The sequence below is a fragment of the Tyto alba genome, unplaced genomic scaffold, assembly GCF_018691265.1.
Source record: "Tyto alba isolate M040663 unplaced genomic scaffold, T.alba_DEE_v4.0 Super-Scaffold_42, whole genome shotgun sequence".
In the NCBI taxonomy this organism is placed as follows: domain Eukaryota; kingdom Metazoa; phylum Chordata; class Aves; order Strigiformes; family Tytonidae; genus Tyto; species Tyto alba.
Window position 1 is genome coordinate 32,666,715 of NW_024881318.1, and position 25,200 is coordinate 32,691,914.

Below are 25,200 nucleotides of genomic sequence, written 5' to 3' on the forward strand. Positions count from 1 at the left end.
TAGATGCTAACTGATCCTTACTCTTACACCAGGCAGCATACAGGAGGACCAAGGGAGGCAAGCACGTTCAGATTCTCTGTTTATTGTCAGAATTTTTGAGAAGTTTCAGAAAATTACATTTGAGTGCTCACATGATGAATTTTGCAAAGTATCAGCCAGAGGTCTAATGTCATTTGCAGGGGGTTTAATCACAGGGGCTTTTCACAAGTTTTGTGGAAGGGTGTCTTTCACAGGCAAAGAGTTTTCAAAAGTGGTATTTAAAAGCAACTGTTCTGCTGTTGCCCTGAAAAGTTACCTGAGCATATTTGACCTGAAAATGCATGGTTATCTTTGGTAGTGTTGGTTTTACAGTCACTCTTCGGAGCGATCCTGACTGAGCACCCCAGTAGAAGAATTACACTAATCAACATGAGAAAGGAGGCAACTTCTTGAATTAAGACTTGAGGGAGTGCAAGGAAGGGGGAAGTAAGTGGTGTCAGAAAGTCTTGGGGGCTAGGAAAACTTCATGTGTGATGGCTTCATGTGGTGGAAAGATCTTTCAAGGTTTTCAACTCTCACTTTTGCCCAGAGGTGGGGAGGCAGGCTGAGGGATGATAGAAAGACCGAAGGAATGATGGTGGTGTGAGAAGCCCCTGGTTGTCCAAGTGTGTAGGACTAATGAGGTATTGTGGCTATGGTTGTCTCTGTCTCTGTGTTGTCATTCACAATACAAAACCAGCAGGAAATTGGAGAAAGCTGTTTTCTCTTTATAGCTCTTCTATCTAACAAAGTTTGTAGCCTTTTCCCTCAAAGACTGTATAGCTTCATGGGTTGGTAGCCCCCCTCCTGGCAGCATGGACCACGCTAGTGCAGTTGAAGACTTGAAGCTTGCCTGAGGCTCAGCAGCTGTTTGAGGCATAGGCACGTCGTTGGACCCTGCAAAGCTGTGGGCTGCTACAAATTGCACTGGTTGCCTGTGTGTAGGCAAGTGAATGAAGCCCTCAGCTTCAGCTCTGCCACAGATGCAGGCTTTAACCACCGAGTTAAGTTTCTATGCAGGTGTGGTTGTTTGTGTAACAGACAGGATCCATCGATCTCTCTGCCCGGGAGAGGGTGACTGACATACCTGAAGCGTTTTTCATATTCCCTGGAAGGTAGTGCATGGTGCGAAACGGCCATGTAGATGGTCCCATCTGTGTGCCAGATGAATACTGTTTATTCGCGTGTGTCTGTCTGGCATCTCAAATAATACAGTGCCTTCTCTGCATTTTTCATATGGCAGGTGGTATCTATTGACCTGCTAGTTGTGGCAACATAAACCTCAAATGCCTGTGTTGTTCGAGAATGGTAGCACATCAATATTAGGAGCTGAGGCATTTAGCAGGGTTTTTTTCTGTTTTAAATACCCATCCAGTTATATCAGAACTGAAGCAGAGACCTGGTTAGTAATTGTCCTATAAAGACATCATTTAAGTGAAACTCCATAAACCTCTTTAAAGAGCTTTGATGTACCTTCTTGGGTCATTTGTTAACATAAGCTTATTACTATTATTGTTATTAGAGTATTTGCTGTTTTCATTCTGTGAGCACTACATGGAGTGTTTGAATCTGACAGCTGCTCTGTCTCTTCATTTCTGCTTCACTTAAGTAAGAGTATAATTTGCCACAGTATATATATATTTTTTCTTTCAAATCTATTGCTGCTTAGAGAGTGGCAAGCTCCAGCCTGCTAGCCTGTCTGTTAGAGCGACTTTGGTAAAACCCCAGTTCTTTCCCCACACTGTGGCACAGGGACACGATGTTCAGGCACTGAGCTTTATTCAGTTCAACTCCCATGATAGCAGGAAGATTTATTAATATTTAATGGCAGGAGATTCCCGTTTTTCTGAGGAAGTGTTGTCATATTTCAGCAACAATAAAGCATCAGCTGAGAAGATCAGCTGCTCATAAATGAAAAAGAAAGAAAAGCTCTGACGTGACCTTCCTGCTGTGCCCAGCATCATGAGATGCTTTGATCCACCACTCATCAGGGAAATTAAGCATGGCTTTCACTGAGCTTCACACACAGTTGTCTTGGAAAAGAGGGCATTTCATAAATAAGATGATAACCTGCTTCACAGACATGTAATTTTTTATCTTCTGTCTTGTTCAATTAAAGGAATCGGATTTGATTTCCAGTTTCAACAAACTGGCTTCACAAGCTAGTTTGAGGATGGAAAGCAGCTTCTCAACACAAAATGGTTAAAGTGAGAGTGAAAATTAAATTAGGATTGCTTTTGCTCCTATTAAAGGAGCCACCCTGTCAGAAGGAGTATTTTCCCTGGAGCTGAATGGTAGTTGCAACATTTACCTACACCTGGGCCCCAAATGAATCCGGCTTCTGGTGGTTTATCATTTAAAAGTTAATGTGTGGCAATTTTTATTGTGAAATTTTAAATTCACTGACTTTAACATACAATAAAAGTACCTTTTAAAATGAAGCTATGCTTAGTCTTCTCAAGGTAATACATTTATCAGGTGGATGGGTTAATACCAATCATTATAAATGTTTAAACGTAACATGTTTGCTCATCACTGCCCTTTTATTTACCTTAGAATGCTGTTTTTTTCTTCAATAGTTCTGATGTGCATACCAAGTGGAAAGTGGATTAAAAATTATTTATATGAAAAAATAAGTTTTTAAGGATAAAACAACTTAATAAGATTTAAGACCACTGGAGAAGACTTTGTGTTCTTTAGTTACAGTAATTTCATAGGGGGGTTATTGCTACTGTGAATAAATTACGCAGAGCGAAAGAGAAGTATTTCCTTGCTTTACGTGTACCAGACAACATTTATTTATGCACTGTCTTTAATAGTAAGTGTATAAGTTGTATCATTGGCTGTTACAAACATGTTGTGCAAAAAATGCTTGCACTGATCAACAGGTTAAAAATAATATCTCTGTGCAGCTACCACGTAGGCTGCAAGCTCATGCCTTTTTTTAGCTAGAAGCCTGTGATGTTCCAGCCAGAGAACTAGGTTCTCATCCTGATGGTATTTAATTCCTCTGGCCCTGTATGCACTTCTCTTGATTTCCAGTGGTAAAAGTATTGTCAAGCTAAATTGCTTTTATAGTAATACTTAGGTTTGCTTCCATCAGACTAAATGGAATTTTTCAAAAGCAGGTAAAGGCCAGACTTCTGTTACCATGAGCTCATCACAAACGCAGGGGGAAAAGAATACTGTTTAAAAACTCACCCAGTGAGTTCCCTGAACCAGCTTGCTACATGACTACTCATACTGTCATAAATGGGAGGGAAAGTCTGCAGTTAGGTAGGGAAATAGCATCTTAATAACAATAAATGTATTTTATAGGTGCCAGAAATGGGTAGTCTGCTGCTGATGTATAGGAGTTTTGCTGTCACCCTGGTTTAAATTGGTGAGATTTTCAAATGAAGCATAAGTGATTTAGGAGAGGAGGTTCCTTCTGAAAAATTAAAAACAGGTGCTCTCATTCCCTCAAACCAACCGGGCTTCACCACTGGAGATGCTTCAGTCACTTCTTTCCCTCTGAAATTGATGAGAGTAGGTTTCTGCATAAGGGTTTATGAACAGTTGATGTCTGTAAGTTTTTTGTTTTGTCTTATCACACTCCTGCTTATAAATTACTTGTGAACTTTTCCAAGATCCCCTACTATCTTGCAAAATACGTTTGGAAATTTCTGACAGCTGCATGCCAGGATTAGCTACACTATATCAATACTTAGAAATTTACGTTAAGTTTGCATTATTTGCCCACAATAATAAACTAACAAAAATTGGGGTGAGTCCACCCGTGTGGCTGTGTCTGGAGGCAATGGCTCGCTAAGTGTTGAACCTGTTGGCTGATTAACTGTCAGTGTTGCGCACTGTGACCCGGTGTCACTGGAAGGATTCTGTGCAAGAGCATACTTGAGATCTGCGTGAGGTGAGATGAAGAGTCTATTTTAAGGTCTGTGCGGACCGGTGGTGATCTTCAGCCAGGGTTTCATTTCCATACTTGAGAAGCGTGTGGCATCTCCCGCCCTGACAGCGACCCTGCAGCCTTGTTGGAGGCAAGGGGAACTCAGCTTATTCAGCTTTTTGGTTTGGGCAGCAGTTGATTAATCTGTTAAATCACTGACCATAGTGTTGGGTAGCACAGCTGCTTCCTTCATCATTTTTCCAAGTCATCTGCACTAGCTTGCTGCTCTCCAAGCATCTTTATGTTGGCTGTGTTGTAGAGGGGGAGTCCTGAGAGCCGATTAATGGCTTGCAGCGTTAATGCTGTGTTGGGCCCAAAGCTGTCTTTGCTTGAACCTTGGGGCACTGTAGACACAGTAAGTGTAGGCATGTAAGAGCTGTGGTGGGAGAATGAGTGTACTGGCCAGTTTGTCAAACGCACACATACCTGTTGTTTGTTTGTCCTCGAGCCTTGATGTCATCCTCTTTTGTTAGGTTCTGGGGGCAACATGCCACAGATTGGAGTGGTGCTTCTCAGCCACTGAGGGATGAACCAGAAGGAGAGAAGCTACTGAGACCATGTTGGATCAGTGGCAGATTTAGCTAGGAGAGAGACAGGGGAGAAAAGTCTCCTACCATTTCCTTCCCTGCAGCTCCCTCCCCAGCTGCATCCCAGGGCAGAAGGGAGACATCTGAGGAAGTTCAGACTCTGGCTTTGGGGGGACTGAGCATTGCTGAGGGGGGATGACAGGGCGCATTGAGCTGCTGTCAGTTCATGTTAGACAGGACCCCTGCCTGAGTCCTGCCGTCTGCCCTCAGCTCCAGCATGCACAAGCCCACCTGTGTCCCCAGGACACACTGTGGTTGTCACAGCTGGCTTCGGAGGACTGTGACACCTGGCAGAGAGACTTCAGCTGACAGTAAACTGGGGCAGCTTTGGAGGCTTTGCATATCTCTGCTGCTTTTAGAGCAGGTTCCCTCCACTCCCTGCCCGTGTCCTCGGTGGCGAGGCTGGAGCAGAAGGGGTGACCAGCTAAAACCAGCCCAGGCAGCCACCACCAGCTGCATCGGGAAGTTACTCTGGTACTCTTCAACTGTATCAGTCACTGCTCTAAACTAGCAAAGGGAGAGGCGGTTCCCTTGTTTTTCAGCTAAGGCAGTTTAAAAATCATTATTTTTGGCTCCGTGCTCCATTGCCTTGGCAGCCCTCTTCTCCTCAGCTGGCGGATGAGGGATGGTGCTTGCTGTTGGGAAGAGACCCAGCTGAAGTCAGTCACCACTGTGAAGCGAGGAGAGGTGGAGGAGTGAGAGGGCAGGGCTTCCTTCTTGATTTCCACGGGTGCCCTTTTAGTCCTCAGTGCGCAGATACGTCTTTAGAAGGGTTGCTCCTTCATGGAAGGCACTGGGGTGGCTGCTGCCTTCACTGCCAGCTTCCCTGAGAGGGCAGAAGCTTTTTGGCTATGCCTGTAGTGATGTGTCTGCCAGTACCCTGCCATGTGCCTTTCCCAGCGGGCAGCTTCCCACTGTAGCTTGGAGAAGGTATAACCAGTGGTGGAAGTGGGCAGAAGGTCTTGTTGCTGGAGAAGGTGCCTTGGAAATGTACATGGGATGAGCCTGGGTTGGGAACTCAGAGGCTTGGGTGGGAACGGGAGCAAAGAGGAGGAAGCTGCTGGGAAGTGACAGCGTTTGGAAAAAACAGCTTCATTATGTCCTGTTATAGGAAAATAAAAGTACTGAGGTGAAGCGAAAAGGGGGAGAGGCAGCCTAGCCAGAGCAATAAAGATGTCAGATGTATTTCTAAAAGTGAATATTTGGAATTTACCTTTATGCAGTATGTTAGTATCCTGTGCAGTGCCACTGATCTATTTGAATGAGGAGGCTGTAGCTTAATTCCTGATAAATACAAAGGTAAATAAACTATGGAGGCAGAAGTGATTGAAGCAAGCTTTGAAAGAAAGAAGTGACAGTGTTTAAATTTAAACATTATCTTTTTTTTTTTTTCCCTTGAAATGCTAGCAAGATCACTTAAGGAAAAACATGTGTATAAAAAAACAGTGTGTTCCACAAACAAAAGCTTTTGTGCAGCTTTGTAGAGTAGTTGTAATAGCACAGCTGGAGGAACTCCAGGGGAATCTGTAAAAGTCTGTACGTAATTAGCGCTCTCTTTTTTAAATACACAAAGGGAAAAAATGAGTGGATGCCAGCAAATCAGGGAAAAAATAAAAAAAGTATAAGCCAAACATTTGGAATTTTATTTTAATACAACTATTAGCTCAGTACAATCCTGTCAAAAAAAAAAAAATTAGAAGTGCAGTGTGTGGGAGTTTATTGCGGTTGTCTCAGTAACTGGGTAAAGTATATAACTTTCAGAATTAGTGGAATGCTGGCAAAAAGGAAAGTTTCCTGAAAGTTTCTGCTTTCATGGAAAATGGTGTTTCTTAAAGAAAAGATAAAAAGGGCTCTGCTCTTGCAGAAGGAACGTGCAGAGCCTGTGAATGTGCTCTTCAGGTATGTCAGCGAGGAGCAGCTCAGCACATCCACCCTGAGCCAGGGTGCAAGGAGCTGGGGTCACTGCACCTACTGAAAGAGAAGGAAAAAGAAGGACCATTTCTTTGTTCTGTTCTAAAGCAAATATCTTTACGGATTTTCCTTGTATTATATGCTTTCATGGAAAGAAAAACTCACAGCTTTTTTTTTTTTTTTTTTTCTGAAAGCAATCACACCCTTTTCCTATTGGATCCTTGGAAAAGAGTATTGTAAAGCATAAGTGTTGCCCTTTTTTTTTTTTTCCAGTTTTTCTTTTTCCCCCCAGTTGATCACAGTGTTGACGGAAGTGTTTTGGTCTGACTCCTCCGTGATGCCTACTGTCTTCTCTGGCAGGTGCTACTTTGGAGTACATCCCTCACGGCCAACTTGCAAACACCCACTTAACTTCAAATTTGCGAACAGTGAAATTGGAGCAGGACACTGTACCTGCTCAGGAGGAGAGGAAGACTCCCCTGGTGGAAGCTGTTCGGGGAAGGAAGTCCTTTTCTTCTCAGGACAAAACTCTCACTCCAATTAACCTGACAGATGACCAGCTTGCCTCTGGCCTCTATGGTAATTACTGGCTCACATTCACCTTTCATCGTGTTGGTGGAGTTTGAATACGAAATACAGATAGAGGAGATTTTCAGGGTTCTCAAAATTGCAAAATCAGGGAGAGATGCCGCTGCAGGGAAAGTCAGAGTGTGAGACCCTTAGTCTGCAGAGAGAGGTTAGGTTTTTAAGTGGCAGATTGTAGAATAGCAATGAAATGCCATTTAGTGTCTTCATAAAAAAAAATGTACTGAGAGAGAAAGTGTTGTTTGGTTTTTTTTTTTTTTTAAGAAACAAACCCACCAAACAAATTTGTAAGAATGTTTTACCTGTCTTTTGCTTAGAGGTTGGTTTAAAATTTGTTTCAGTGATTACTATAATCTAAAACACCAGCCTTGATTGAACTTCCCCACACTGTTCAATAGGTTATTATTAAATGTGCTGTCTGTACTAATGCATTAGTTCTGGCAATGAGCTGCTGTCACCGGACACCAAGAATGAAGTTTTTCTTAACAGAGCAGAGTAACCCATTTCAGTGTTAGAAGTTTTTCACAAATAGCAAATTGAAAAAAACCCAAAACATGTCCTATGTTCTTTCTTTAGTTTTCTAAAGCATCGTAAAGATTAGCAGCATGTTGGAAGATGGGAAAGTTAGGCTAAACTAGTTTTATGTTTCCTGAGTTGTTTTTCAAAATGTTCTTGTATATTTCCAGTGTGCATCTCATACCATGACTGTGTGTATAAAAAGATTAGAAAGCCCAGCTTCACTTGGTAGTTAAACAGAAAGCTGTTTGTTTTGAAAAATTGTCTAAAGCTGTTGCAGTCAAAGCCAGCTACAGAATTGTACTGATACATGTGCTTTGTCTCCCTTTTCACCAGTATGTACTAATAATGAAAACACACTCAAATCTATCATGAAGAAAAGGGATGGGAAGAAGGATTTGGGCAACACCAAGAAGAACCTGCAGTTTGTTGGCATTAATGGCGGGTAAGAGACCTCTCCCCAGAAAATCTGTCATTGTAGCACTTTCACAGTGGGAGGGAAGGGAGGAACCCAGGACTGTATGCATACATACCTTTGTCCGGTCTTTCAGGCTGAGGTGCATCTACTGAGTTTAAGGGTTGGAGGGAAGACCAGAACAGCTGAGCTCATCTTAATCCTTTGTGAACCTTTTGTGCTCACAAATCATATGTGGCATCTGTCTCAAGTACCTGTAGATTAGATTGCTACCAAATTTAACATGGAAAAATGAAACAAACTCAAAGAGCCATGGGAACATTTCTCAGGCAGTATTTCAGTAAAGAAAACTTAAATATGTCTTTGGCAGCTGGCAAGCGCAGCATTGTGCTGTTGAACAATACAGCAAGAGATGGCATTGCCTAAGAATTAACTTTTCTGACTTTCCAGTAGATAAATACAGATGGTTTGCTACAGAAATACAAACAAACAGTATGGAAAATTATCTTAGTTTAAAATATTACTTACCCTTGCAGCATGTTGCAAAGAACTTAAAAATAGTTTCACCAAGTTGTTTTTATATAGCTTTTCTAGCCCTTTCATGAGATTAGTTTTTCTTTAGTACACATGCTGCTTGTATGTAGTCTAAATATCACAGTTACTTCATTTCATACATATTGGCTAAGAGAAGCATTATTTATAGTGTGGGAATGTTATCACTCACAAATCACTGTTGTATATTAGAAGAATAGGTTTAGTACATTAATTCATCAGCTGCTGAGGATGGTGAGATAAGACAACTCAATAGAATCAGCATTGTAATTGTTCAAATCACTTACATTTCACCTAAAATATCAAAGTGTTTTGGATTGACATAGGAAAAAATATTAAAGTGGCAGCTGTTGCCTTTAGATAGGTTTGCTAGCTTCCCTGCTTATACCTGCCCAGTAAGGCAACAACACAATTTAATGTGAACAAAGTAATTTCATTTTGGTGCTAAGGCAAGGCCTGACAGTGTTAAGACTTATGATTTAAAAAGTTTGATCTTCTTTCATAACACACTGTGCACATAATAACCACAGTGTCAGTGGACAGTGACAGTGAGTTCAGTGAGCAGAAAATAGGACTAAGCCTTTGCAAGACATTTTTCAACTTGCAGCAGCGCAGGCAGGTATCGACTGCTGCTGAATGGCACTGAGCAAACACCCCTGCCCATTCTCCCCACCCAGGTACGAGACGACGTCCAGTGACGAATCCAGCTCTGAGGAGAGCTCCTCCTCAGATTCGGAGGAGGAGTGCGAGGGCCATGAGTACCCCCGTGGCCGGCACACAGAGGAGGGGCAGCCCACGCCCTGTGCTCCAGAGGTCTGCACTATGGGGGCAGAGAAGGACAGCACCCAGCCAGAGTGCGAGGCCGAAGAGGTGGAAATCAGAGAGAGGTAGGCTGCTTACCCTCTCCTGAGGTACCCTGAGAGGCTTACCACCACCTTGCTTCATGGAGAGAGCCACGGGCTGTGCCCATGCTGATGGAAAAAGTGCCAGCCCCATTGCTGCTTGACTGCTGCTTGCTTCCCTCCTTCTCCTCGAGGACGTTACCAGAGGCAGTTTTGTGCCAAAACAACGATGTGTGAGCAGGGAGAACGTGTCAGAGTGTGTTCTTCCCAGCAGCTGACCCCAGCAGCTTGAAATGGTCCATTTATAGCGAGACCCCGGTGGCTTTCCTCTGGCAGAGGCTCTTGCAGGTCATAAACAGCACTTGTTTGGGAACAGACAATGCCTTGTTAACAGCCTGGTCTGTAAAACAGTAAGCAGGCAAGCAAATGAGTCTTGAACCATGCACACCAGGTCCATGGCCTGCTGGGAGCCCATCTTATGTTTGTACCTTCCACAGCATCTCAGTTGGGGCTGGTACTGCTCAGTAAGATGATGGGGTACAGCAGCGAAGAAGTCATCCAACCCTGAGATCATATACTTCATATGAGTTATACTTTAAGGCTGACATCAGGCACTTGTTCAGCATGTCATGTCTAAGTTACTTTTCAGATTGCTGGTAATGAGCTGTGTAAGGTACCATTTGACAGACAAAGGTTTGGGGTTTTTTTTTTTGGCACCCAGAAGGCAGCAGCATGGTGAGTTTTTACTGATTCTTGAATAGTAAATGGACAAAAGGAAATATAAACTTAGACAGTGAAGGGATATTTTATAGAAACTGTGTTTGCCAGATGTTTACAAGTATTCTACCTTAGAAAATTAGGTAAGTGGAATAATGAAAGTAAAAGAGATAACACAAAATTATTATGTCATGTTTCACTGGAGATACAGCTTAGCATCAAACTTTGTGTAATTACCAACTGCTAAAGAAAGGAGATGTAGAAATGCAAAATGAAAAGCTATTCATAGGCCTTGGAGCTGTGAGTTTTGAAGAGACCTGAACTTGATTTACACAGTACTGTAGGATGGCCTGTTATTTTGCAGGTGGCATAGAAAGATGGCCAATTTCTCAAAGGACATCTCTATATTTACCCTAGCTAAAGGTGATTTTGAAGAGGAGAAGCAGGACAGTTTAGATAGCCGTGTGTACTTGAGGAGCATGTTCTTTGCAAGCTAGCTGCCCTGGCAGTGCCCTTCAAGGGAAAGAGGCAGGATGCATGGCCACATGGGGCTGAGCATGGTCCGTGCAGTGATGGAGCATTTCACTGCTCTGGAAGCACCAACACCTGGCTTATAATCCTAGAGGGCTAAAATACCTGCCTTACACACGTGAGTTAGCTTCTCTGATGTTTGGGAGAATTTTCTAGGAAAATTGCCATTATCTTCTGTGGCTGGTTGTAGGCAGAGGTGGTTGGCCACAGACTGACGTGCCATTTGACACAGGAATGGGCCTTCTTGTTTTCAGCTGTTCTCTGAGTTTTGAAACTTGTGGTAGAACGGGGGCAGAAGGGAAAACATGAAGGGGGAACAGAGAAAGAGAATAAATTTCCAAAGTGGATGGGATGAGGAAGGCTGGTTCCAGTGAATGGAAACTGGCAGGGGGGCACCACCTGTGCCCTTTCCCACCAGTTAATTCCATTTCTATCACAACTATCAGCATTTCCTCTTGTTAATCAAGTGATCAAAGCACAGAGTATATAATACATGCTCTGCACTCAAACAGCAGTAGGTGAGAATTTCCACTAGAAGGATTGCCAAGTCTAAAGCACGGAAGTGATGCGTCGCCAGCTCTCCGTTCCCGCTGCTCCCCCTGCGTACATCTGGGAAACACATTTTTCCTCCTCACGGAGGTCCACGGCCCCGCCAGCAGCTCCACTTACTGTGGAGGGAGTCCCTGCAGAGAAGAGCTATCAGGGTGGTTTCTGCATTGCATCAGCTGGTGGCTTGCCTGGAAACATTTATTGCAACAAGGTTTTCAGAAAGGTAAATGCCTCTACACTGAAAGTGAGATGTGCCATGTGTTCTGCTGTCTCCCTCAGATATGAACTAAGTGAAAAGATGCTTTCTGCCTGTCACCTGCTGAGAAACAACATTGATGACCCCAAGGCATTGACCAACAAAGATGTGGTAAGCAATGCAGGACAAAATTTTCTCTGAACTGCAACAGAAAAACTTCAGGGAGGGATACCTTCTGGTTTTGTAGGACCAGCACCACAGTGGCTAGGCAGAAGAGGATTTCATCTTTCCTGGAAGAGTCACAAAGTGCTTTTTCTATCAGGATACTTTTGTCCAGAGAATGTACTTGTGCTTTGTGTGCTGGGTGTTGTCATCCCAAGGCACACACATAAAATTAGTAACATGAAAGCACAGTTTCAACACATCCGTGCATTCCCATGTTGTTTTTGTAAGTGTTTGTTTAGCACTGCTGTGGCAGCTCTCAGGCCTCACATTAAGAGACTGCACGGGATGAGGAGCCTGTTTCTTCCCATGACAAAAGCTCAGGGTCTGGTCTAAAACTGCAGGTGCTCTGCCTCTTCCTAAGCACAGGAGTGCTGTTTCTGCCTCCCTTACTGAGCTGGTAGCTTTCAGCAGTGCAGCAGGGAGTGAGGAGGATTCATTGTTAACACTCAGTCTCAAAAATCAGGTTGTATTTGCTTCACATAGGAATTGCCTGTATGCTTCATACAGGATTTGCCTGTGCTGCTTTGTGACGGCAGTCTGAAAGCCAAGGAACACTGCTGGGTGATATGAAATCAAATTTTGCATGTTACACTTGTGTAGTGATGTAAAAGGCAACAATCCAGTGCCAGTCTCCTCTACCATTGAGCATCTGAAGCTTCTTAAAGACAGTAACATTTTCTGTGTCCGGTTCTGACACGTGTGGCCCAGGGAATGTTTTGAAAGGTTGCTTAATACAGTTGTGGTAGGTATTTTTAATCCTGTGTCAGTCCTTCAGGAGTAGTTTAGGCACTCAAACACAAATGCCTCAGACCCAGTCAGAGTTGAAAGTGTCAAAAATGGCATAACCAGGTGGTAATCTCTTCCTTGGAAGTGTAATTTGAATGTACATATTTCTTTCTTGTGCTTAAAATGTTTGCCAGCACAAGTGGTGCTTTGTAGCTGAAAAATGCAGACTAATCAGCTCTTGTTCTCTTGTCTGTCTGCTGATAAAGAAGGCTTGTCCTAAAAGGGTAAACTTCAGTACAGCTAGGGATCTGTATAAATTGTCCCAACCTCTTCCAATGTACTCAGCTCTTGTAGCTGCTGTTTGCACCAGAAATAGCTACAGACTGCTCCTTTCAGGATGTGACGGATTACTTGAATAAAAAAAAGTGTACCATTTACTTAGTAATGCATGTGATCCTGTGACTGTAAAAGTAATTTCCGAGTGGTATTTCACTCAGTGGTGCCTAAAAAAAAAAATAATATTTATATTGTGTCAACTCATGACCACGTTTGTGTTTCAACTCTGAATGTTCACAGTACACATGGTCTCTTAACTCAAATGGCTGGACCTTGTAAGTTTTTATTATAGTAGTACTAATGTAGAATATTCTGTATATATGTATATGTAGTACAGATATATATGTAGTACTGAGGTGTGTAGAAGATTCTCCCTTTACCAGACATTGGCCCTCTCTAGAGCTACTGGTACAGGTCCTCTGTGTTTTCCCTATAGGCTTAGAGAAGCGTGCTGAGTGTCTTCTCTGAAAAATTCTCCTTGAACTTACTGACCACCTTGCAGGCGGGTGTTTATGAGAAGAGAAGAGGGCATGGTGGTCCTTTGAAATTAGAGAAATGGTCTCAGAAATTCAGAGCTGGCTGTGACTGGAGGAGCTTCCTTGGCTCACAGCTAGATCTGCTCTACCTATATTGTTCCCAACAGACTTAGACTTGGCCTAAGAGGCTCCTACCCCTCCATCCTTGTTCTGTACCAGTGGGAAAGTTTATCCTAAATGTCTAGCCTGCATCTTCTCATGGCAGCTAAAATCCCTTACTACTACAGCCAGCCAGCCTGCAGGTGAAGAACAGGTTCTTTCTTTTCTTGCTGCAACAGCCTTTTGTACGGTGAAAATGTTATGGGGCCCCTTTCCCCAGCTGGTCTTTCAGCAGAGCATCTCCAGTCCTTCCTGTCTGTCTATAGGTCAGATTTCCTTGACTTCTAATCGTTCTTGTTGCTCACCTTTGAAACTGTTTCCACCAAATCTTCTGTGTCATTCAGTGATCAGACCAGATAAGGCAGTCCAGCTGTTGCTTCCTTCACAGTGCTAGGTGGAGAGAATGCATCACATGCCGTGCAAGATACAAATCTGGTTATTCGTCCCAAAGCAGTATTTGCCTTTTTATTACAGCGTGAAGTTATTAACTCAGGTTCAGCTTGTTATCTTCTGTCAATACCCAGCTCTTCTGCAGAACTGCTGTCCAGCAAGTTCTCCTATGTGCTTATGATAATTCATGCCTTGGGGATTGGGCCTAATTGGTTTAGCATGCTGTTGTTTTAAGTCCCCGAGAAATGTGCGTTCCCACTGGTCTTAGTCTTGGGTTCATCAGCGATTTATAAACTTAGTTAAGTATTTCACAGAGATGGTTACTCTCTGTCTTTTTTCTGCTCACCAGTATTTGATACTTACTAATTCCAGGAGTAGTCTCATCCTAAAATTGTGTGCCCTGGGAGGTGAACCGTTCCTGAAAATTAGGTGAGATGAGAAGTAAACTATTGGTGTTTTAAAGAGGGCTTTGGCCAGAGGAGAAGCTTCAGTCCGTACATGTTGATTGTGAGCTGAATACTTTCTTCCCACACTTAACTAAAAAAGGCTTGACCTCCTGCATTGCTGACTTGTGGGATGGAAAATCCTTTAAATAGATTGCCCATATGTAAATTTTTCTCTCTTGGTTTTGGCAGAGGTTTTGTTTAAATACCATCCAGCATGAGTGGTTTCGTGTCTCAAGTCAGAAGTCAGCTGTCCCAGAAATGGTTGGAGACTACATAACTGCTTTTGAAGAGGTTTCTCCTGCTGTCCTCAGACATATCATCAATATGGCGGATGGAAACGGAAACACAGCTCTGCATTACAGCGTCTCACATTCTAACTTCGAGATTGTAAAGCTTCTTCTGGATGCAAGTAGGTTGATTTGTTTGCATTTTGGGGTGGGTTTTTTTAATTGTTCTCAGTTTTTGCAATCCTCTCAGGTAAATTCTTGGTGAGCAAGAGGTCAAGTTTAATCTTCTTCCAGCAGCTGTTTCAACTTAGTTACATGGTGGCTTACTTGGGTAGTCTAGAATCCTTGTTTCTAGTGCTAGTTTTGGAGATGATGGTGGTGGCTCTTGAAGAAGTTACAAAAAACACTCAAGTAAATTATGTACAGAGTTGACCAGTGTTTGAGACAGATAGATAGATTCCAGACTCTTGGAATGTAATCCAAGCTCAGCAGCACCAGCCTCCAGCACTTTTCTCTGGAGGCAGCCCAGCTGCTGCTGAGCTGAAGGGAGGGCGCTGGTGGAGGAAAATGCATTCAGGTATGAACATCCATGTTAAGCACTCAAACTAGTCTAGCTTTATCTTACTAGAGCAATACAGAAGCTTTTTCTGGCCACCAGCTTGATATATCTCTGATGCTCTCCTGAGAAACTGGAGCAATATAACATTCTGCCATATAGAAGCATTTTCCTGATCCAGGAGCAATGTGATGATGTTTCATTTAATTGCTTTTGTTGTTGCTTCCTTCTCTCGATATCCTTGCAACACACAGGCAGGGGGGTAGTGGCAGAGGGGGAGACTCCAGAGCATCTGGAGCCAGAAGGCAACCAGCAGAAGGCATTACACGTTGGAGCTGATCCTAGGCAGGATGTGATCTGTTTAAGCCTAATTTTAGTCCCTGACTGAAGTTTCTTTCTCTAAACCAGTTACAAAACCTGTCATGGTTGTCAAGCTTAACTAGGCCAATGACACAGCTGGAACATAATCCTAGAAGTATTTGTAAATCCAGAAAGGTAGCGTCAGATAAACAAAGATGTTAATGATACAAACCTCAGCCTTGATAACCCAGCACATCTGTCACACATGCAGAGACTTCCTCGACAGGAAAGGGAGCGCTTTGAAATCTCTGGTCCTGTTTGAAGGCAGCCAGTTGGGAAGAGTGAGTCATGGTGGAGGAATGCAGGGAATGTCAGGAACACAGTGAAATGCAGCAGGCTGGCTCTGCAGCATGGTCAGTGGTGGGAGGAAGCTGCCCCTCTGCTTTCCTGGGTATCTCAGGGTAGCATGAGCATGCTCCTCTGTTGCTGGAACTCAGGACTCCTGTTGTTTACAGCAGCTGGTGTACTGCTATGAACACAGTGGATTTTGACCGTAAAATCCAACAACCGTGATTAGTGACGTGTGTGCAGAAGCACACTGGATGTGCCAGCACTTGGAAAATATTTGCGAATGGGCAGATTCCTTCAGGTTTCGACAGTCTTCCCCTGGACCATGTCTAGATGGTCACTACAGTCAGCTTTGCAGTGTGGTTATATCACAGGCAGATTCTTGGTCCAGGAACTCTGAGACTCCTCTGTGCCACCATGCAGTGTTACCAAGAGGACAGATAAGAAAACAGCTCTGCTCCTTAGCCATATAGAAAAGGAGCTGGAATGTGACCTCAGAAGACACATCTCTGCTGAAGTAGTCTAGTCAGGGTAGGAGAGCATCACTTCCAATAATTACTCATTACTCATGTAATGAGTGTAAAATGTAATGCATGTAGCGGTGTCATGTTCTGTGGTTTCAGTGGCTTCCCAGAAGTGACTTGTGAAAGTAAGATCGGGCTACTGGTTATAAGGTAGCACAGGTGATGTCTGTGGAACATGAACAAATGTGCATTTTCTTGCAGTTGTATTGCTTCTACAACGTTCTTTTCACTGGAAAAAAACAAAACAAAACAAAACAAAAAAAAAAAAAAACAAAAACAAGAAAAAAGCCTCTGGCAACAAATCTGAAGCATTTCCTGCAGCATTCTGACCTCTTAAGATATCTTGGGGTTTAACCCCAAGTCTAGAGATGCTGTTTATGTAAATCTGAGTCCTTGCTTTCCAATACGATGAGCACACTGAAAGTCCTAATGCCTGGTAAACTAACAAGCCCTGCTAGATTTCTTCGGAATTTTGTGAACAGAGATAGACTGGAGGTTAGTCTTGGATGAAAAGGAAAACTCTTGTTAGTTGCTGGCACTAGTCAGAGGACTTGACTGTATTTGTTCCCAGAGTACTTTTGTTCACAGTCAAATACTCTGTAAGCTGGAAAGAGTCTTTTAATTCAAAGGGGTTTTCTGCAGCTCCAAACCATGTCAAAGTACATTTGCAGATCTTTAAAATAACACCAGTTACAGGAAAATGTTTGTGCTGAGGAGAAACAGCTTTTCCACTGACCATGTTGCTGGGCTGTTTTTGTTTTGCAGTGTGGATCCCCTCAGGAGAGGAGCTTAAAGACTCTCCTGATGGCGTTCCTGGGGTTTGGACCCATGACCCTGGTGGTCATGTCAAATTTCAGACTACTTACTTTTACAAAATTAAAAAAAAAAAGACTCACAAAGAAAGCCCTAAATGATGATGTGTAAAATGGCTTTGTGCTCTCCCTTGTGCTGCATGAATAGTAGAAGAGAATCTTTTTCTTTCTCAGGCTCAAGAGCACCCCTGTTTATTTTTTTCTTCTCCATTTTCCCTTGAATTGCTTCCATTATGAGAGCAATTTCTGCCTTTTCTTTTTATAGGCTGCTCTACTAACAGTTTATTCAGTTCATTAGCACAATTGCTGCTTTTTTGGGTTCCTGCTTTCCAAAGAAATTATCTCATCCCTCTGCAGATGTCTGTAATGTAAATCATCAGAACAAGGCCGGCTATACCCCCATCATGCTTGCTGCACTTGCAGCTGTGGAAGCAGAGAAGGATATGAGGATAGTGGAGGAACTGTTCAGCTGTGGGGACGTGAATGCTAAAGCCAGCCAGGTCAGTCAAATGGCTCACAAGACACTGTTCACACTCCTTTGTCTTTTTTTCTTTCCTTCCACACTTCCATCCCTGCTCCATCGGTTCAGCTTTTGTACTCACTCACTTTCACCCTCTGTGGTCTTTGATGTTTGTGTGTATGCTTTTGATTGCTATATACCAAATGGAGCTGTGGAAGAACAGTTGAGCCTCAAGTTTGGATCTCTTTTAAAAATGAAGATTGAATATTATATGAAATAACTATTACTGGGTTTTGGGAGGCATTTACAAATTCTGCACCATTTAGCTCGTTCCAAGGTACTCCAGATGTCTGGAAATAGATCTGATATCTTCCATTATTTTAGTAAATAGCTATGTGAATGTGGGATATATTATGCATGAAAAGTATTTAAATAATGGCAAGCAGAGCCTTGAGAGTGCTGTATAAAATAACAATCTTTTTTTTCCCCCGCAGAAAAAGCACAGTGCCAAAAAGTAAGTATGCATGCTTTGTCACTGATTGTCTGTGTAGTTATTTGGGTTTACTTCTTCTTTCCATGCAGGCTGGTCAGACTGCACTGATGCTAGCTGTGAGTCATGGGCGGATAGACATGGTAAAAGCTTTACTGGCCTGTGGTGCAGACGTCAATATCCAGGACGACGAGGGCTCTACAGCTCTGATGTGTGCCAGTGAACATGGACATGTAGAGATTGTCAAACTTCTGCTGGCTCAGCCTGGGTGTAATGGCACCCTGGAGGACAATGTGAGTTGCCTTTCCAGACAGTGCTTCATCAGATGGCTTCTCCACTCTAGAATGTTTCTCTAATTCATTTTTTTGTGATGCAGTGGAAAGCTGCTGAAATGTATTTACATGAATCTCTGACTCACAGCGCTAAAGTATCAAATTCATTGATATTCTGCTGAGTGGTAGCAAGTGCTGTAATTGTTTGTCTAGTATCTTTGCTTTCCTAACAGACCTACCCAGTAGCAAGTTTTATGGTTAGCTGTAGGTGTGCAGTGGCCAAAACAGAAAGAATGTTTGCTAGCTCATGGTAAAACATCTTCCTTTCTCACATTCTTTCTCCCTTTCCCAGGAGTCTTCCAATTTTTTGTTAGGACCTTATCTGGTGACTTTACAGCCTTGCTGTATTGCTTTTCTGTGTCCATGGCAAACATCAACCCTACAGTTCTCTTCACAGGATGCTCACACCATATCTACACCATGACTCTTGAGAGTACAGGTTTGGTCTCAGTCATGAAGCTATGTTGTCCTGACAATAAGCAGGTACAGACTGTCACTTTGGTGCCAAGTGAGACTTGCTTTTACCTTGTTTGCAGGGATCATTGCAGCCTATGCTGTCAGCAGACAGTTTCTTCTGTAGACTTCACAAGCTTGAAAATGTTGACTTAGCAGGTTTCTTCCCAGTACCATGTTCTTGTTAACAACAACACTTCTTGGGTACATTTCCATTCTTCCTATTGCTTTACCCACTGAGCAGTGAAAGGGAGCTTGGGTTTGGGATTTGGGAGGGCAGTGGGTAGGTGGCTGTTGAAGCTGTTGCAGAGAGGCAGAGACATAATTTCTGTTCATTCACTCACCTGCTGCAAGAGCTGGTTCAGTTGCTTGATGCTGCCTGAGGTGAAAATGTAAGAAGGCTTCAGTGTAACAAACAGTTTTGGAGGCAATCAAGGTTACTGCAGTCTGGATGCTGTTAGCACTATTACTCACCAAGTCAATAACTGAAGTCTTTATGGGGACATGACATTTAAGTATTCCTGAGGCAGTTAGATACTGTTTCTCAAGCACAGCTCCTCTGCTGCTTGTTCATTTTATAAGAGGTTTGTCTGTGCTCTGAGATTATGAGATTTTTAGCATTCCTGTAGCTATTCTGAATGTGACAGCGATGCTTTTCCAGTCAGCATGATCAGTAGTAAGCTGAGCTTCATCCTACTGATGTGTGCCACTCTGACAGTGATATAACATCACTCTTTAAAAACTTGGCTTTTCCTGGTGTTGACTGTGGAGTATTTGTTGTGCACCTGTAGTGCATTATATTGCATTGTATTGTACAGCTCTTCTTGCTCCCTGTCTGCTCAGGACAATTAGATTTATGTATAATCGCTCCTTGTAGTCTCATAAGAAGACTTTCCACTTGGATGATGTCCATCGTGTCCCATGCTAGAAAAAGGGTTTACAGTTTCCTTAAAGTGGTGCCAGCCTCTCTAACACCAGTGCTGTGTCAGTGGCTGGAAAACATGCTTCATTCAGAGACCCAACATAAGATCCCTGCGGGAGGACATTTCAAATGCTGGCATTATTGTGAAAACTTCTGTGTACAAGAGCTAAAAGCCAGGCAGAGGACCAGCAAGCCGCTGTGAGGTTTGTGCTCAGGTTATAGTAGCCTGCCTTGTAACTTAAACATCATTGGAGAGCAGAGGGTTGTAGTCATGTGATGCACCAGTTTCAGGAAGGGAAGGAAGCCAGCAAGACAGAATTGGGGATGTGGCAGCTTCCTACAAGGGTGCCCCTCTGACTGCTCAGAGGTTCGCATGATGGGTTGTCTGACATCTGCTTCTTCCTGGAGCAAACATGGTCTAAAGGGAAAACATCAGGTCAATAAATTACCCTTTCAGCAAAAGCACTCTTTGCTTCTAGCAGCCTCAATAATCATGGTTTCTGAAAGCAGTAATATCTTCTGAGAAACCGAGGTTACAGTATTTGACCAGGAAGGTCCATTTGTTTGTAGCTAACTTCCATCAAGGAGCATTTGAAATTACAATGCAACTGCTCTTAGTGTTAATGGGAGCTATAACACAATAATTATCATTGTAACACAGAAATTATCATGATACTTGATTAGCATTTTTTCCTCCCTTAACTCTCTTCGCTCCTCACTGACATTGTACTTTTTCTCAGACAGCCCAATCTTCTGAAATCACAGGCCTTACACAGCACTACATGTAACGTTATTGTGATAATGGTGTGCTCATTCTTCCTCAGCAATAACAGAGACCCCTCGTTGAGAGAAATTACGAGGCCTCTGACAATTAGACTGCCTCATAAAACAGCAGTGCAAGGCTTACTGTCACTTAATTATAATAAAAGAAATTAAACAAGACTCTAAATTAACCCAACTGTCTGAGCAGTAGGGTCTCCACTTCATAACTTCCCTTCTCTGTGGGCTGATGGAGCTTTTAAGAGATCTGTTAATGCACACAAGCACTAATTCTCTTACTTCTTCCTTTATTCTCTCAGGATGGCAGCACAGCACTTTCAATAGCCCTGGAAGCTGGACATAAGGACATAGCAGTTCTCCTTTATGCCCACGTCAACTTTTCGAAAACTCAGTCACCGGTTAGTACACAACCTCCTACAGTTTATGTTTTAACTTGCTGTTCCTGAACGTAACAGTAAAACATAAAGAAAAAATTAACCCCCAGCAGCTGTACAGCAATACAGCACATGAAATTTCAAGTTTATTCACAGGATAATTTTTATGCTGGTAGATTTACATTTTTACAATGCAGACTGACTGCAGAAGGCTGAATCCTGGCTGAAGGATTCCTCCTCCCTTTTATCTGGAGGTACAGATAGCTCACTAAGTCAGGGTTCACTGACTCTGGCTAGTGTGCAGAGGTGCTGTTCCATCATTGTAATGTTAATTATTGACCTGGTCACCAAAACACTGCTGTTTCTGGAGTTACAGCTATCCTAGGTGTTCTGGCAACTCTCCACCTGCTCTCCAGGCCCCAACTCACTCTCCTGATAAAATGCTGCTAAACATTTCACTATCTAAACATGCACTCTCAGTTAGTAGGCTGTATGATAGCTAGCACTGTTCTCCTACAATTAAAATAAATAAATAAATAAATAGAACCCAAAACAAAACCAAGAAAGATTAATTTGTGGAATTAAAGGCAAAGGATTTAACAGAGTGCTTGTGAGAGTTGTGTTTTCATTCAGATGGCTGGAATAATTTCCCTTTGATTAATTGTTCTTTCCTCTTTTCTAGGGCACTCCTAGGCTTAGCAGAAGGACATCTCCTGGTCCCACGCATAGAGCCACGTTTGAGTAGTAGTGCATGAATATCCGTAAAAACGTCTATGCCATCTTCAAGCTGCTAAATGTTACTGTTTTACTGAGACAGATACTGAATGTAATTGTCTTGTGCCTGAACTCACCAGCAAAGTGAAAGCAGAGATCTAGTGCTAAAGATAGAAAACTGTAAACTTGAAGCAAGCATGTAGTTAAGTAGTGCTCAGCTGAGAACCTTAGCCAGAACTGTTCTTTTGCTCACTTACTCATCTTTCCATACACTAGCATAAATCCTGTGTTTCTTTTTTATAGATTATCCTTTCTGATGTTATGTGCAGCCTGAGACTTCTAAAGCTATCCATGCAGGGGTGTCCCAGTGGCTTGTTTTTAATCATTCTAAAACATAATTATATTTACTGTGCCTAGACTTTATCACAGTAACCTTCTCATAAATTTCATTCCAACATGATTTTGATGTTTTTAATTACTTTGAAATTCAGAAGTTGCAGTTGCTTATATAGTCAGCTCCATGGATCTTGAGCTGGTGGGTGAGTGGGTAGGTATTGGGGATAGAGCCTCATGTCAGGTCTGAAGTTCACTAAATAAGTTTTTGCTAATTGGGGATAATGTGTAACTTTTTATATGAAAGATACTAGTATCTATAAAATTAGCTCACACAGTATTTTCAACATTTTATACTCCTTAATAATTAAAAGCTACATGAAGAATTACATGTCCTGTTACCATATTTTTATTAACTGTGTCAGTCTGTAAGCTCCGTACATGTTTATTGGAGAGTAAAATTAGAGGTACCAGCTGTATATTCCCCTTGAGTGGAATTGAGCGTAGTTCTTGGTGCATATTTATGGAATGCTATTACCTTGTCACATTCACTTTAGTCATGTGTATTGAAATGTTTGAAGTGCCTTAGACTCTTGCCATATTTTCAGAATAAAATTTCATTATGCTGTTTTACTCCTCTCCTGTTTTACGTGTGATTTGTCATCATCCAGAAATGCTGCAAATTACAAACTGCAGTGGCAAACCAGGGTAGATTGGTAAGTCAAGTCAGGGAGGATTGGATAGCTCAACCAACCCTTGGGGGGCTGGTGATGTGAACAGCATCACTGCCCAAACTAGCTTTTTCCTGCTGACTGCCAGAGTAAAAATGCTTTGCCCAAGATGATCTGAATTCACTGGTCTTGCACGTGCTGCAAAGTTTGGACCATTTGGTGTTTGGGAGGGAAGTGGCCTCTCTCTCAGAAGTGTGAAGCATCATGGGGAGGCACCAAAGGACTGCGTCCAAATGGTTTGCTTGAACTTCAAGGTAGTTACCAAATGAAATAAAAGCCTTTGAGCTTTATCTTCCAAACAATCCTGGCATCTCGGTGAAGGGGATGCTTTTTGGATGGCATTGGAGCAAGTCCCAGGCTAGTGCCTCCATACCTTTATGAATTCAGGCGTATCTGACGAGACAGACAAGCACGCCTCAGTGCCTTCCTTCAAGGGACCGAAGCACTTCTGTTCTTCTGTGTCCTTCCTCCTTCCCTCACTAAGTCCTTATCAAACAGCTTTTCCTACACGATGCCTTTGATATAGGGACCCACTGACGCCATCCTTATCCCACTTGGCCTACATGGGCCTAATGGCTTGGTCTGCATGAATTTTCTGTGAGCTCTGTCAGAGCTCAGTGGTCTAGCTCTGCAGGTGCTGTGTGATACCAGTGCCAGGCTGGTACCCTGGTGCTTGGGGCTGTCCCCTGGGCAAAGGGCAGGTGAAGCCTTTCCGCTGGGGGGGTACATGTCTTAGCACAGTAGTCTCAAACAAGGCCTCCATCTACCCTGCCTTGAGGTCAGTCACTTTTTACTGTTGCACCTCTTTGGCCAACTTTTGTGCTCACCCTTCACTTAGCATCTAATTGCTAAGAGTGGATGCTGTCTCACCTGGGTCCTACCTGCTAGTTAAGGAGGTATGTCACCAACTTGCCACATTACTGTGAAAACAGGGTCTTCCCTCTGATACCAGACTAATGGCAAACAGCAGCAGCAGCTGCAAAAAATTAAACAGAAATGCCCCTTGCTTTGCCAGCCCCACTCAGTCAGAGATGGTGGGTGCAGGCTGTCCTCTAGCAGGGAGCTGAGCTGTGCCCCACACATGCATCCACCCAGTGACCTGAGACTTGGTTACACACAGTGAGTGACACCAGCACAGGCTTCCCAGTAAATTCCTTGTTCACCTAGGAGCTGGGTGGCTTTCTTGTTCAGCAGAATTAGTGCAAGGTGGATCTCCCTGCCTTGGGCATGGCAAGAGTGGCTTTCGTTTCATTTTCAGAACTGCTATCTGCCACCTCTTGCCAAAGTTTGAACAACTGTCTGGAAAGCAAAGTCAAGATAATCTGTTCTTGTCATTATGAGTGTAAAACACACACAGTGCTGCAGTTAAATCAAGTGATGAAGTGAAGTAAAAGGATGACCTCTTTAATCTTTCTCCAGAACTTGCTCTGATTTTACAGAAAATCCAGTTCACTTATTTATACATGCTTGCCTGTATCTAATGAATTAAATTCTTGTCTAGTAGAGAGACATTATGTCGCCAGGACAGAATTTGGACCAGGGACAGGTTTCTAATTTCAGTTTTACCAAGAATGTAATTTTTGTTTAGCACTGGTTTGACCAAAAACAGGCTAGTTGTGCTTTCTTAAGGAAGTTAGTAATCATACTTAACTCTGGCTTGTATCTCATGACAGTGGTTTTAGGTAGTCCCGTGAGGAGCAGGGAGTTGTACTTGATGATCCTTATGGGTCCTGTCCAACTTGAGATATCCTATGATTCTGTGACAGCAGTTGTAAAGCCTGTAGATTATGTTCCAAAGTCTGACTTTGTTAAGGAGTATGCTGAACAGTCTGATAATGTTCCCTTCAGTAGTGCCACTATATTGCTGCAAGAGCTATCTTAATTAGTAACATGTCCAATAGATCTTTGCCCCCCAGAATAGTTTTTTAAACAATGACCTTTGTTGCTGCACTACTACCTTGCTACTGTGCTTCATTTGCACACCTATGTATGTGTACATACTGTAGCCTAAGGCTAAAAAAAATGTGAAATGCCTGTGAATTTAGCTTTGCAGAACAGGGGGCCATGACTGTTATTTTCTGGGTTGAAACAGGTCCCTGTCTTTCCCTCCACAAATCAGTGGGAGTCCTGGGTGCACAACTATCATAGAAGGATTTTAAAAAAACAGTGGTTTAAGTGTCTAATGACACAGGGACAGTCACCAAATGCAGCTTAGTGCATTTTTTTTTAACCTGGAAATAAGCATTCCTTCATTTTTTTTTTCTTTGCCTCATAGAGAATTGGTACATCAGAAACCAACACATTAGGAATTAAAATTTTCAATTTTCTAAGTGACTGCATTGCTATCTAAGTCTTGACTGTCAGAAGCCTAGGGAGGAATCTGACCCTTCCAACAGCATGCAAGAGTCAGGTTATGCAACTCAGAGTTCCTGGATTTATTTAGGTGCCATTTTCCTGGTAAGCAAAAGGGTTGACCCACAACTGGCCTAGAGCTTTAGAAAATGTTAGATGAAGCTGTAGGATCTGCATTTCTGTTTAATGTTCAGGTTCTTCCTGAAAGCTCATTGTCTTGGGTTAAAATGTCTTGTAAGGCAAAGTGCCCCCAGTGTTAGCTGTATGGTGGAAGTAGTCCATTGTGGTATGACGTATCAGGAAGACTCTCAAAAGCAACCAAAACTTTGGATCTGTTTGTGGATATAGGTGAAAAGTACAGAATAAACT

At 42.8% G+C, this 25,200-nt stretch overlaps 1 protein-coding gene and 1 long non-coding RNA gene across 5 annotated transcripts in view; one reads left to right on the plus strand and one right to left on the minus strand.

The window, feature by feature from the left end:
* KANK1 (KN motif and ankyrin repeat domains 1) overlaps positions 1-22,386 on the plus strand; it is a 130,693-nt gene extending 108,307 nt beyond the window's left edge. For all 3 annotated transcript variants that reach the window (XM_032981918.2, XM_032981919.2, XM_032981917.2), the window contains 9 exons: positions 6,823-7,041; positions 7,900-8,008; positions 9,208-9,417; positions 11,449-11,536; positions 14,313-14,532; positions 17,248-17,390; positions 17,933-18,133; positions 20,627-20,725; positions 21,384-22,386. In XM_032981918.2, the coding sequence (XP_032837809.2) occupies positions 6,823-7,041; positions 7,900-8,008; positions 9,208-9,417; positions 11,449-11,536; positions 14,313-14,532; positions 17,248-17,390; positions 17,933-18,133; positions 20,627-20,725; positions 21,384-21,446 (1,352 nt within the window). In that variant the 3' untranslated portion in view covers positions 21,447-22,386. The remainder of the gene's footprint in view (positions 1-6,822; positions 7,042-7,899; positions 8,009-9,207; positions 9,418-11,448; positions 11,537-14,312; positions 14,533-17,247; positions 17,391-17,932; positions 18,134-20,626; positions 20,726-21,383) is intronic.
* On the minus strand, positions 2,778-8,401 carry LOC116958917. 2 transcript variants are annotated; one of them, XR_004405548.2, is made up of 4 exons: positions 8,097-8,401; positions 5,765-5,835; positions 4,391-5,653; positions 2,778-4,308 (listed from the first exon to the last, which is right to left on the minus strand). It is a non-coding gene; the product is annotated as an uncharacterized LOC116958917 (long non-coding RNA). The 2 variants fall into 2 exon arrangements; XR_006166672.1 differs by having other exon boundaries at positions 4,391-5,835.
* Positions 22,387-25,200: the final 2,814 nt, after the last annotated feature.